The 13911-nt window shown below is 40.0% G+C and overlaps 1 protein-coding gene across 1 annotated transcript in view; it reads right to left on the reverse strand.

Moving 5' to 3' along the window:
* Positions 1-13911, reverse strand: part of GALNT2 (polypeptide N-acetylgalactosaminyltransferase 2) — a 47044-nt gene that overhangs the window by 14330 nt on the left and 18803 nt on the right. Inside the window, exons 7-10 of the mRNA XM_030446703.1 lie at positions 12374-12495; positions 5476-5563; positions 1744-1831; positions 1107-1210 (exon numbers count right to left, since the gene is read on the reverse strand). Coding sequence (XP_030302563.1) covers positions 1107-1210; positions 1744-1831; positions 5476-5563; positions 12374-12495 — 402 coding nt within the window. The remainder of the gene's footprint in view (positions 1-1106; positions 1211-1743; positions 1832-5475; positions 5564-12373; positions 12496-13911) is intronic.

Below are 13911 nucleotides of genomic sequence, written 5' to 3' on the forward strand. Positions count from 1 at the left end.
TACCTTTCCATCCTTAGTGTGTACAGCAAACATTCCTTGTGGGCCAAGCATATGCTCAATGCATATGTATGCTTCAGGAACTCAAAATACTCCTGGGTTTTCACAAGTTTAAGGTATTTCAGGGTTTTTGCAGTAGAGAAGTTTGGAGGCTTAAAACTGGTCCTAAAACATACTACTTGGAATCTCTAAAATGCATCTCTACCCTAAAGAATGAATGACAGAAAGTCTTGAAGTTATAGTTCTGCTCCTCCCAAATCTTCTCTATTTTAATATAATTATGCCAGTTTGAACTGGAGAAAAAACTTTGTACCATAGTGGGATGCAAAGAGCCACAAAAACCTAACAGATTTAACCACCAGGTCAAAGAAGAAATGGTTACAGCCTCTCTTCCCTAAACTCCACTTATTTAAACATCTGAAAAGAAGGAACTACAGGAAAAATGCCCCTTCAACCATCGTTGGGCTAAACTTAGGGAATAAACTAAGGGAATAAAAGGGCTAAACTAAGCCCTTAGGGCTAAACTAAGGGAATAAAAGCAAGAAACTTACTACATTTAAATGCCAGGCTGTATGGCATTATTATTGTTAAGAAATATAATTATTCTTCAGTCAGCTAAGTTTTAATTGATTTCTCAAGATATATTTAAGAACATTTAACTCATGAACTCCTGTATTCACTTTTCATCATTAAATTTCAGCAACACTTTAAAAGATGCCTTACATTTAAATGCCAGCACTTAAACATTAATGTACTTCAAGTAGAAACTGTACTGGAGGATGTGGATCTTCCCAACAAGATAACATCTTGTAAGTGATTTCCATCTACATCCTGGAATATTTTTATCAGCCAACTTCCATGACAAAAAAAATTCACTGCTTAATAAACAAGTGATTTTATGCTCTCCTGTTTCACACTTAATTCATGCCTTGCTTAAATTCTTGCATTGAAATAAACATTTTTAATTTTGCCAACAATGCCTGTGAAGTTTTAACTCTGGTTTTAGCCCTCTTTGCACAAAATCAGGAAGCCCATGACTGTGACTGTAGAGACAGTGATGAAACCTGCTTTCTTTCAAGGCTGATCCAAAGGTAAATAAATATACATACCTAAATTTTCTCCACCCCAGACATCCATCATCATGTCATACTTCCCAAGTTCTTCAAAATAGGACTTGTCCATCACAAACAACCCACCAGCTATCATGGGTGTCCTAAACAGGTAAGAAAAATGGAAAGAAATACTTACAGAACCACAAACTGGGAGGTAACTATTATTGGCACCTCCAGGGTTATAACTCTTTGAAAAAAATCTGCAATGCTTTTGAGTACAACTAATTCTGCATCTATCACTTCAAATGTTGTCTGCACACATTTCCTTGGTATATATAGGGTATATATTTTAGTATATATATATGACCACCTTCTGAGGCAGGTTCCAAATCTCCATTTGGCTCACAAGTTCTTTATGTAATGGGTGGCAATTTGTGCCAGCAATCAAACCTTAAACCTGATGCTGAATTTTTAGCCCTCCAAACATACCAAAGTGACATCTACTTTTTGTTAAGGGTAAATAATCTATCAGTGTGCTTTAAAATACAGTTCATTTCTCATAGTAATACATAAATATGAAGTTTCCAGATTAATGAAAACTAAAGATCCCCTTTCAGACTCAAGAGATTATTTCTACTTCTGTCTGGTTGCAAACCACAACCTATAAGGGGGAGCAGCAGTGGTCCAAACATACTTTATGGGAGCAACTGGATTTCCTTGGCGTGCTCTTCTTTGCTCTGGTGTCATGTAATCCCACTTGAACACCAGGTTCCAGTCAAAGCCTTCAAGAAGAAAATATTAGAGAGCAGGATGTTAAAATGTGGTCATCATTCAATGTGGAGCAAAATGTTGACTGAAAACACTGGGAACTGTGATTTAAATTAAGATTTTACACTTATACAAACTTCTAGATAGGAAAAAAAATAAGTAGGAGTCCAGATGAGAGGGTAAAGAAGTTGACAGCACTGCTTTTAAAAACTAATTTCAACTACAAGATGGATTATACACTAAGTGAGAAACTTAGTCACCAAGCCACAAAGCAAAAGCCTTATGTATGAATCCATCTCAGATCCTCACATCAAACAGAATCATATGAAGCTCTTCCAGTCCTTACTGCACATTTGCACTTCAACTCCTTGTCAATCACACACTTTTATTGACACAGGCTCTATGCAGTGCCCTTGGTACTCCTGTCAGCTGGAGCTCCCCATCACCAAGGTCACAACAGGTTTTGCAGCTCCCCCTTTCTAACATTCCCATAACAACTTCTTTTCCCACTGCATGCTAATTGCATCATTTTTTAAACCTGAGACAAGTGCTAGAGTGCCAAAATAAATACTTAAAGTATGTACATATGTGTGTGTCTTCCAGGAGTCAATCCCAGAATCACCAGTGATCTCACTGGAATGGACAAGACCACCTGCAGCATCTTTCTACCTGACAGCCACTTGAATTATCTCCTTCAGGCACTGATCCAAGACCAACTTCCTATAGGAAACACTTCAGTAACAGCTTTTGAGGTGGGTGATGCTCAGAAGCATGAGCTCCCCAAGGTCCACTGCCCTCTCCCAGTATACCCAGTGAATCTGCCTCACACAGACTGCCTGCTGCCAAACACACTGAGATCCTCTGAGCTCATGGAAGGAATGATTTCCAGGTTTCTGGAGCACAGATGTCAACAGCTGCCTTTCTCCACCATAAACACAAAGCAATTACTTTGAGGTGAAGTGGGGAAAAAGCTAAGGACATCACCTGCAGTCCTCCAAACTGGCTGCTCCATAAACATCCATGGTCACCACTGATGGAGAGAGCTGGAAACAAATCACTTTTCATGGGAACTTACAAGATATTTACCACAGGCATACAACCACCACACAGCTATGCTCCTGACCTGTCTTTCCAGCCTGCATGCCAACTCTTACTCTCTGTGTTTGCCTATTTCATCAAGTGCTGCACTGTAAAAATGAAAGAGCATCTCAGGGCTCACCAACTCCAAGTAGCAAACCAGCAAGCTGGCTGCAATCAATAGTACTGCAAAGCCTCCAGTGTGAAAAGCAAAACCAGCTCCAGTATTTCCATGCAGTTAAAAAAGCTGCATTTCATCATATATACCCAGGCAAAATTACTTGCAACTGGGAAAAAAACCAAGAAAACCCAAAAAAGAAAACTGCAGGAGTTAGGTACAGCCCAGTGAACACAAGGGGTCTCTTTGAGAACACAGTACTCTGTTGCAAACCCCAACCAAGTGTATAAATTGTCAAAAATGTAAAAAAAAAAAATGATTTTCTGTCTCCATTTTCACTGACTCTGGGAAAAATCTGCACTCTTTAAGATAATATCTAAGTCTGTAAAAGGAATCTTTTTAAACACAAGTGCATAACCAATAAGACATTCTATCCAGTGTAAACTGTATCATAGGCAAGCTCTGAATTATTCCATCTCAGTTACCTACAGCTTATTCCTGTAATTCAAGTGTTTCTCAGGGCTGCATAAACACTCTTGCAAATCCCCCCTGAAAAAAATTACTTGCAACATGAAGTGCAGGGATTTAGTGCTGGCCAGACTGGGGAATTATTTCAGCCCTGTCGACTTGAAAAAAAGTTTGTAGCATTTCTTAGGTTGCTTGTCTTGGGTGATTAAGTCCTTTCAAAACAGACCAGGCACAAATGCTGCCCCAGCTGTCTCAAACTCCCCATGTTTCAGTCTCACAGATACTGGATCTAAGGCTGAAATCAAAGTTTGCTTTCCATGTTGAGCCTTTGGTCCCAGGGAAATTGTGCCATGATGCCAAATGCTGTGGTGTCTCTAACATGGTAATCTGTTCTCTGAGAACTGAAAAGAAATATATTCTTCACATCTTAACAGACCTCTCAATACCTTTAAACACTGTTATGGGCAAAATTTCTATTGTTAACATTAAAAGACATTAAAAGACAGCTTTTCTCTCTTCAGAAGACTCTGGGCACTTCAGAAAGAAAACAAAACCAGAACTATTCCCATTGTGTACAAGGGGAGAAAATGAGCACTGAACAAGTTAAAAAGAAACAAAAAAAATCAGGAAAAGTAGTTACAAAGATGAAGCATGAAAAACAGTAAAAAGTGAAACGATCTCTCAATCTTCTCCCACTTAACTTGGGAAGAATTTAAGGAGCATGAACCCTCCTTGAAGCCAATGGAAGGTTTCAATGAATGAATTTCTCCTCCTACTGCAGAGAACAACAAAAGCCACACAATGGCAGAGAGATTTCCATACTCAAGGCACAATAGATTGGGGAAAAACCTTCAGGATTTAATAAAGCTGGCACACAGATAATAGCAGGAAACTCTACATTAGCATACTGTGAATATATGCACTGTAGGTGTTGTTTCAGAATGTTAATTAAAAGGATAAAGAACCTCTCACCCCCATGTCACTGACTGGAATTTGAAGCATATGTGACCTTATGCTTTTATTTTAGTTTAAAGGAACAAAACTTGGTGGCCAGTGAGAGACAGGTAACTGAGAGAAGGGGCTCAAAATTGGGTTGTCATTCTTAACTCAAGAATGTCCATTCAGAAAAAGCTGAAATCCTGTGGGAACAGCACTGCAGAATTTCTGTGTTGTGCCTCACCTTACATCTTTCTGCAGATGGTTCAGTTTCCAGGGTTGTGGGAACTATTATTTGAAAAAAGCAAGAAGGGGAGGGGGCACAGAACAGCTGGTTTGAACACTGGATTCTCACTTACAGTGAAAAAGCAAGGGGAGAATTTTTTCTGGAAGGCTTCACACGTCTTTTTTGCTATCTGGTGTCACCAGTTCACACTAGATAGACACAGTGAAACTGCAGTAGCTCTAAACTCAATTTAACAGTAAATTCTGTAACTGTAAAGGCATAAACACTACAAATTTTCATCAAGGTCATATGTTAACTCTAACCATTTCAGCTCATGGCTAACAGCAGAATTCTTTAACAACATTCCAAAGCTTTCTGCCTATTCAGAAGAGTTAAATTTGATTTTATTTTTTTAAGCAAACCAGCATCTTGAAAACAACTCACAGTCACTGCACTGCTGATGGGCTTTCTAAGCTAGAGAGCAATTAAATCCTGTCTTATCTAAAAAGAGAATCATAAGCTCTAGTCAAAAGCTGTTTCTGACACAATCCTACAAACACTGGAGTGAGTACTGCACAGTGGTAAAAGGCAGCAAAAACTTAGAGGAATTAGCATAATAAAGATGAATTGGTTTAAAGCAGACGAGCATAAGGCCAATTAAAATCCAAGCCTAGGCACAACTGATCTACAGAACTTAAACTAGATAAATGGAAGGCAAGCACACTAGTTAACTGCCCATTCCCCAGCTGCAGTGATTATGAGCTTTGCTTCTTGATGCTTTTTTTTGGGTTTTTTTGTGGTTATTTCCTCTGCATTCCAGTACAGGTACATACCGCCTTTTAAATCAGCTGACGCCCCCACGTACTGGAAGTTGTCCATATTAATTACATCAATAATAGGAGACACAACTCTGGTCTTGTCCTAAAATAAATATTAGAAAGTCAGATTGAAATAATGATGTCAAGAAATAACAAGATTCAGGCAGGGTCAGATGTTGGAACAGGTCAGCAGGAATTTCAGCAGCAGCTCTCCCCCCCCCCCCTTCGACTTTGGGTTCTGCTGGGGCAGAGAAACTGCTCAGCACTGCTTCAGAAAGCAGAAACCACAAGGATGGGGCTGGGAATCCTCTTTCTATTCTAAGCTCCTTAGATCCAAGTCATCCCCCCTTTCCTGACTTGCTTGAAGGGAGGAAACTTGCAGTTCTAAAAGACAGGCAAGCAAACCCTTCCCCATTCTGACTTTTCAAACCAGCCCAAAGAAAAGCAGCATCCAGGTAATTCAGATTTTTCAGCAAATCTCTAGTCACACAGTGTATTACAGGCTTATTATTTCAACCTTTAAGGAATACCTTGGCCTTTCTGCAGTCAGAAAAGGCTTAAATTAACATTAACCAGTTTCACACTAGAAGAATCACGCTTCAGAACCAGATACTGAGGAAAGAGCCTAAACCACCACAAACTAATGGATGCTTTTGATTTCCAGCAGCCAAGATTCCAGTGGTACAGACACCACATTGTGTCCAAACATGGTCTCATTATATCACTCTGAGCAATCTTAGCTGATGCTTTGTCAAAATAGTTGAAGAGAAAACAAAAGTCTAACAACTCCACAGACATTATCCAGTAGGATCAACAAGACCTCAGCACCCTAAAAAACCCCATTTACCTGATATTTGAAAAGAACCAGTTTGTCTCCATAAGTTATTGGGGGGGGGGAAGTTACATTTACACATTTAAGCATAACCTCTATGACTGTATGATGGAACATTTTGCTTGAGTTCAGAATAGAAGCTTGAGCTCCAGAGTTTAACATCATTCCCAGAGCACAGATAAGCATCACTAAATCTGTGAATACAAAAAAGTGTTTTGAACAAAAAATTTCTGGGAGCTGTTTCTCTGTAACAGTTTTCATGGTTAAAAAACCATACCCATCTAAACACCCCCATGCCAAGAATTTATTGCCCAAGTACATCTTAAAAAACAATACATCTATTTCCCCCATTGATCATATTTTTAGCTCCTCCTTCTCTTAGCTGTAGCCCCAAGTCCACCTTTGTAATGACAAGCACAGAGTTTTCCTAACTTTTTTGTACTGAGGCAATTATGATTTACTGCACCTTAACTGCAGAAAAATGTTTGTGTGCCCTCCTACACAACTAAAGCACTCCAGGATCAACCATGAATTATTTGAGGCATTCTATGTACAGTGATAGTACTAGAAAACTCTTTTTCAATAAAGATTGATGAGATATAAGAGATCCAGCCTACCCAGTTATTTACAATCCATCCATCAGCACAACACACAAAAATGAACTCACCCTTCCTTTCTTTCTCCTATTTTCCTTATCTGAAACAGGTAGCTCCAGCCTAGACAGCTTACACATCTATGCCCACATCTAAAACCTTTTCTGAGCAAAATCTGCATTTCTCAAATGGCTCTTCTTGGCACAGTTGAGCTTTGTGGTGAAAGTTGCCCAAGCTATAAAGGTGTCATGTCAGGTAGAGCTTCAGCTGGACTTCAAATCATAGAATCACAGAATCATAGAATTGGCTGGGTTGGAAGGGACCTCAGAGATCATCGAGTCCAACCCTTTTACCACCGTTGGGGTTGCTAGACCATGGCACTGAGTGCCACATCCAGGCTCTTTTTAAATAGCTCCAGGGACGGAGAATCCACTACTTCCCTGGGCAGCCCATTCCAATGCCGGATCACTCTCTCCGTAAAGAAATTCTTTTTAATATCTAACCTAAATTTCCCCTGGCACAACTTAAGACTGTGTCCTCTTGTCTTGTTGAAAGTCGTCTGGCAAAAGAGACCAACGTCCACCCGGTTACAACCTCCTTTCAGGTAGTTGTAGACAGCGATGAGGTCTCCCCTGAGCCTCCTCTTCTCCAGGCTGAACAGCCCCAGCTCTCTCAGCCTCTCCTCATAGGGTCTGTGCTCGAGTCCCTTCACCAGCCTGGTTGCCCTCCTTTGGACCTGCTCCAGGACCGCGATATCCTTCCTGAAATGGGGGGCCCAGAACTGGACACAGGACTCAAGCTGTGGCCTCACCAGGGCTGAGTATAGGGGCAGAATCACTTCCTTGGACCTGCTGGCCACGCTGTTCCGGATACAGGCCAGGATGCCATTGGCTTTCTTGGCCACCTGGGCACACTGCTGGCTCATGGTCACCTTCCTGTCAATCCAGACTCCCAGGTCCCTCTCTGTCTGGCTCCTCTCCAACCACTCTGTGCCCAGCCTGGAGCTCCCCATGGGGTTGTTGTGGCCAAAGTGCAGGACCCGGCACTTGGCCGTGTTAAACCTCATCCCATTGGAATCATGTCCACCATGCTGAGGGAGCAGCTGTCACATCATATCCCATGCATTTGGTATTTCCTCAAGCATTTACTGCTGGTCTGATTAATTCTATCAATATCAGAGTGATACCACACTAACTCCAACCTATTATTTTAAGCATCTTATAGTTGCTTCTCCAACAGCCACATATCCAGGTTGTAAGCATAGTACAGCCACCACTTGTTGGCTTGGAAACATGCTTTGCTTCTGTGATTTGAAATTAGAGATGCTCAGCAGCAAAGCAGACAAAAACTTGTACATTTTTAAATTAATTCATTAATGAAGTTGTTAATGGAGAGGCTGCTAAAAAGGGCTTGTTGGTCTTCAAAGTAGAGGGGGGAAAGAAGTAAAAAGCAGCTGCTCCCTTTACGTTATCTTAAAGCAAGCTCCTTATTTATCCATTGTGTGATTAAAGAAGAAATCTGATTTGCATTTTTGCAACACACACACAAGCAAAAAGGAACTTTTCCTTTTGGAATCTCTGGTTTTGTTCTGAGGGGCTGACACCATCATGTGGAATGGAACACACAATTGGAAAACCATTTGTGCTTCTGGGGGAGAATAATGGAAAGAAATAGCCAATGAATACTGCAAGTCTTTAGGAGCTAAAAATTCACTGAATTTCATTTTAATATTTCACAAGGAGGTTATGTATACTCTGGAGAGCTCGACTATTATGTATTATTCTCATAAACCACCAGAAAATATCCTCAAGATTCTGCCTGCATTGCTTCCTCTCCCCTCTAAAAATCTTAAAACACTTCAAAGATTGAGCTTCACAACACTCTTAGGAGAAAACAAGTATTTCCCTTTCAGCATTGTGCCAGTTTAAAAGTTGACTCATTCAAGGTCACAAATTCAAGAAAGATGTGAAAAAGGAATCCACATCTCCTTTCTTACTTCCATCTAAGATGGAAAAAGATGTTTAAAAAGACCTCCCTAGAAGTGATACAGAATATACATCCATGCTATGAAAACAGGTCAGGTCAGTTCTGCACCAGATTTTTTTTATTTTTCTCATCCAATTGATGTATTATAACCACACAGCACTGAAGTGATTAGAAATTACCAATGGAAAAAGCCAAGCAGACAAATGTTCAAGAACCAGCTAATACTTAGCAGTGTTTTCAAGCCTCTGTGTAAGAGAACTGTGTGGACATTTTGAGATCCAAGGGTTAAACTCCACTGGCTCCTCATTTACTCTCTCCTAACAAACACACACAAAAATCTAGAGATATAAGAATAAGGCAGAAACCCTTTCTCTGGGAAGGAGCAAAGAAGAACACTCTCCAGCTCTGGGTTACACAGGTGTCCTCTTATGTTCCCATTTCTAAACCATTCACCTTGGAGCTTGATGCTTTAAGCCTCACCTCAGATTCCTGAAGAAAAATCATAGAATCACAGAATTAGCCGGGTTGGAAGGGACCTCAGAGATCATCTAGTCCAACCCTTGACCCACCGGAGCAGTTGCTAGACCATGGCACTGAGTGCCACATCCAGTCTTTTTTTAAATGTCTCCAGGGACGGAGAATCTACCACCTCACCGGGCAGTCCATTCCATAGCCTGATCACCCTCTCCGTGAAGAAATTCTTTCTAATATCTAACCTAAACCTCCCCTGGCACAACTTAAGACTGTGTCCTCTTGTCTTGTTGAAAGTCGTCTATGAAAAGAGTCCAGTTCCCACCTCGCTACAGCCTCCTTTCAGGTAGTTGTAGACAACAATGAGGTCTCCCCTGAGCCTCCTCTTCTTCAGGCTGAACAGCCCCAGCTCTCTCAGCCTCTCCTCATAGGGCCTGTGCTCGAGTCCCTTCACCAGACTGGTTGCCCTCCTTTGGACCTGTTCCAGGACCTCTACATCCTTCTTAAACTGAGGGGCCCAGAACTGGACACAGTACTCGAGGTGTGGCCTAACCAGCGCTGAGTACAGGGGAAGAAATCCCTAACAGTGTCAGTCCCTTCTAAGAATGCTAAGAAAGCTTGGTCAAGAGATACAGACACTAATCAGGAAGGCATCTCAAAGAAGGAAACTGTGGGATGGATCATTCTTCAAGTGAAAAGGAGAGCTTGAGGCCTCAGGTCTTTTAACACAAGCAAAAGGTCAAAGCCACAACTTGCTGAGTGGTTCCAGCACATCAGATAAGAGTAGTGCAGAACTGATTTCATTCAGGCTGTTTTTCTTGGAAACTATACATTTTTATATTGCAACACACACAACTAATGCCCCAAAATATTGACAGAACTAAATGCCAAGTGGGCAACCCGGGAAAGGAAACAAAAACCAAACCAAACAAACAAACAAAAAGAAAAAAACAAAAACCACACACCCCAAAAACCCACAAAAAAACCCCAACAAACAAACCCAAAAAACCCAAAACATCCACACTTTCCATCACACACACAAGAGATGCAGCAGCACGTCAGAAAAATACTGTGTTAATGTGTTGTAGGCCTGACCTGAAAAAGTTGCCTTTGAGGTCAGAACAGAAATTAATTCATCTCTAATTCAGCTTCTTGTCACTGAGGCTGTCAGGAAAATGCTGCCAATCAACAGCAAGTATCATATCACCTGCACTGGGAGCAAAATCAATCTATTTAAAGTTATATAGTCTATGTAAACACTATCAATCCTTAATTATTTGAACAAGCAGGAAGGTTAGCAACTGCTTTATCAAACTCCATACCTGTTGGATGGAAAGTAAGCAAACTGGAATTCCTCATCAGTTATTTATTTAAGAGTACAGCAAGCTGTTAAGAATAGAAAACTCTATTCATACAGCTGCAAACTGTTCCATCTCACATGATGAGCATCTATCACAGTGACAATAGTGAGGTGCAAGTCTGCTGCTAAAAAGGAGATGTTGTACAAAGCAAAATATGCTTCAGTTTCTCCCACCAAGTATACCACATGCAATGCTGCATCTTCATAACATTGCCAACAGTTTAATAGGAGGTTTTACATTTTGCTTTGATGAAAAGAGAACATTTTTTTCACATCCCATATCAGTTTCAGAAAGATAAATGAGTATGCCCTGGAAAAAGCCAGACAAGAAAAGGGTAAATGGCAAAATAGTTGCCTCACTAAAAAGCAAGGTTTTGTTGACCAAAACTGCCATTTTTCTTCTGATTTCCCAAACAGATAAATGCTTCAAACCATTTACACAAAAAGGTTTGAGCATCTTACATCCCAGAGTCCATTAGTGCTTTAGCTGCAAGCATTCTCCACTTTCTTCTGAGATACATTTCATGCCCTGAAGTTTTATTTTCCTAGTTAATAATTATAGAGAAAATCCCCCAACCCTTCTGAGGCTGCAACACTTTACACAGGCACAAAAATAGAAGGAATGCTATGTTACTCACTCTCAAGAGCTCTGTACTTTAATAATGTCCAGGTTTGAGCTGATTAAAGTTATTTCTACTCCAAAACAGGATTTTAACTGCTGATATGTCTTGGGCAACTTACAGTATTTTCTGGAATACACCATAAAGCATCATAGAACCAAACAGAATAAGAAAAATCAGTCATCAGTTGATACATTTGGCATCTGAGCATATGGGGTTTACTTCCTACTAGGTTTTTTCCCCTCCCTCTCCTTTTTGGAGAGTATTGCAAAGTGTAAGGAGGGGAAGTGAAGAACTGGCTATTAACAAGACTGAGTTTCTTACCAAAACCATTTTCAACAGCAGCTTTTGATAAGAAGCCTTTCCAGAAAGGTGAGTTTACCAGAAAGGGAAGGCAATTAATAAAGAATAAAAACTCTGTTGGCTTAAGTGTTCCCAATTGCTTTTTGGGATCACCACTGATTCACTTTCCACTATAGCTCAGATACTCCAAAGTAAGTTAGCAAGGATAACCAACCCCTGGAGAAAACAGTGTACTTCCACTCTTCAATCCTTTCAATTACTTTTCCAGCACACAGACTAAGCATCATTTTCATAGAAGCTGAGAACCCAAAATTCCCTGCTAATTTCTGTGAGAATTAGAGTTTCACAGCTCAAGCCCTCTCCTTTTACCAGACTGAATATAACTGAGGCATAAATACTCATGTAAACTGAATTACATTGAGACCATGTTGGTTGAGGAGAACTGTACTTTGCTCTAAAGACTTTCAAGGCTTGTTGAGGAGGTTCCTTAAGAACCAAAGAGACATATATTTGAATTGCCAGTAAAGGTAATAATAAATATACACATTTTATCTTTCTGTATTCACAGATTAAATGAACAAAAAGTGGGTTTTTAATCACTGAACACTCAGATGACCTCCATCCTCTCATTCAGAGACAAAACTTCCCTAGAAAAACGCATTTAATTAACACAGTGTAAACCAGATGGCTTTAAACTTTAAAAGCAACTCCTTCAGGAAATTATTTTAGAAGAACTCTATTTACTAACCTCAGCTACTCTTTCCAAAAGTGGTTCCAGCCAGTGCTCATTGCATTCACAGTGACTGTCCAGGAAGGTCAGTACCTTGGCTTGTGCTGCATCAGCCCCTCTGACCCGGGAGCGCATCAAGCCTGAGAAGACAAAAAAGTTTCAAATAGTTCCTGAGGAAACCAATCCACAGAAAACAAATCCAGAGAAAACACACAACAGCATTTCTAATCTCAGATGTAAGTTTAAAAAAAAAAATAGAATAAATTAAAAAGAGGTGACTACTTGGGTCATTAAGCCCTCTACAATCACTTTCAGACTTAGAGCACAAAAGGGTCAGAAGGTTCCCCTGAACATTTATTAAATTTGTTCCTATAACAAACTCTGGTCTTAGAGATGAGACCAACAGCAAACATCACACATTTCTAAAATGTCAGCCCACACACAGACACCAGGCTTTTGTTTTAATTTTTGTTTTCAAACACACTGCTTTTCTCTGCTGTTCATCCTGATGTGTTGCTCTCAGCATCCTACACACTGATTGATTTTCCTGAGTCTCTTAAATTGAAATCTGGATGTGCCTGAGTTATCTGTATCAGCCCACACTCAGAAATGAAAAGCAGAGTGAGTCTCAAGCAATCAAATGAAATCTTACAGTATTTTAATTTTAAAAATTACCACCTGGTTGCACACATGGATGGATGCCTAGGAAAGACTTTATGGATGGTGCTGTAGATCCCACAGGTAATAATTTAATCTTAACCTTACAAAAATAAAGAAAAACTGTGCCTTCCATCTGCAAATATTTGTTCCTTTCTGACATAGCAAAAGATTTGTCAAATTGTATTTAATTATCAGATACACTGATGCATATTTTAAAATACAAATTTGTATTTGCAGTATAAAGTTAATAGTTACAATACAGTAAAAAAAAAAAACAAACAGTGGTACTTTGTTTTTTTTTTCCATTGCTGTTACCTGCATCTTTAAGTGCTGTAGTGATCAGAAAAATGACAGTAATTTATTTTTAACTCTGCAATCATGGTAAATCATAGAAGGCTGCTTTCCCAACAAGCCTTTGGAAGCACATGCCAAATAAAATTTAAACACTAAGAACCCACAAGTTTGCAATAAATTTATTATGGGACAACAAAGATTTTGTCCATATAATTTTCCAGTTTCTGTCAACTCTAGCTGCTCCCCAGGACAGGCTGGCAGGCTGGCAGATCCAGTGCTTAGAAAAATAAACAAGCACATATCTGCTAACTCAGTCAGCTATTTCAACTGTCAGCTCTCACTTATTATTTCAAACAACTGTAGAGTAACAGTTGCCCATATCAAATAGTTTAAGCTCCACAGCCAGAAAGCTGCTGACTGAAGGGCTCAGTGGTATGAGACCATAAATTACAAAGCAACACAGAAGAAAACCAGAAGGTTGCTACATGGCACACAAACCCTCTCAAGTCTGCCAAAAAAAAAAAAAAAAACTGTTTGCAGGGCTGTCCATCAATTGGAATCTTAAAATGGGAACGGGAAAGGAAAGGGGGAAGGGAAAGGAA

This window comes from Calypte anna, chromosome 3 (genome assembly GCF_003957555.1).
Source record: "Calypte anna isolate BGI_N300 chromosome 3, bCalAnn1_v1.p, whole genome shotgun sequence".
NCBI lineage: Eukaryota > Metazoa > Chordata > Aves > Apodiformes > Trochilidae > Calypte > Calypte anna.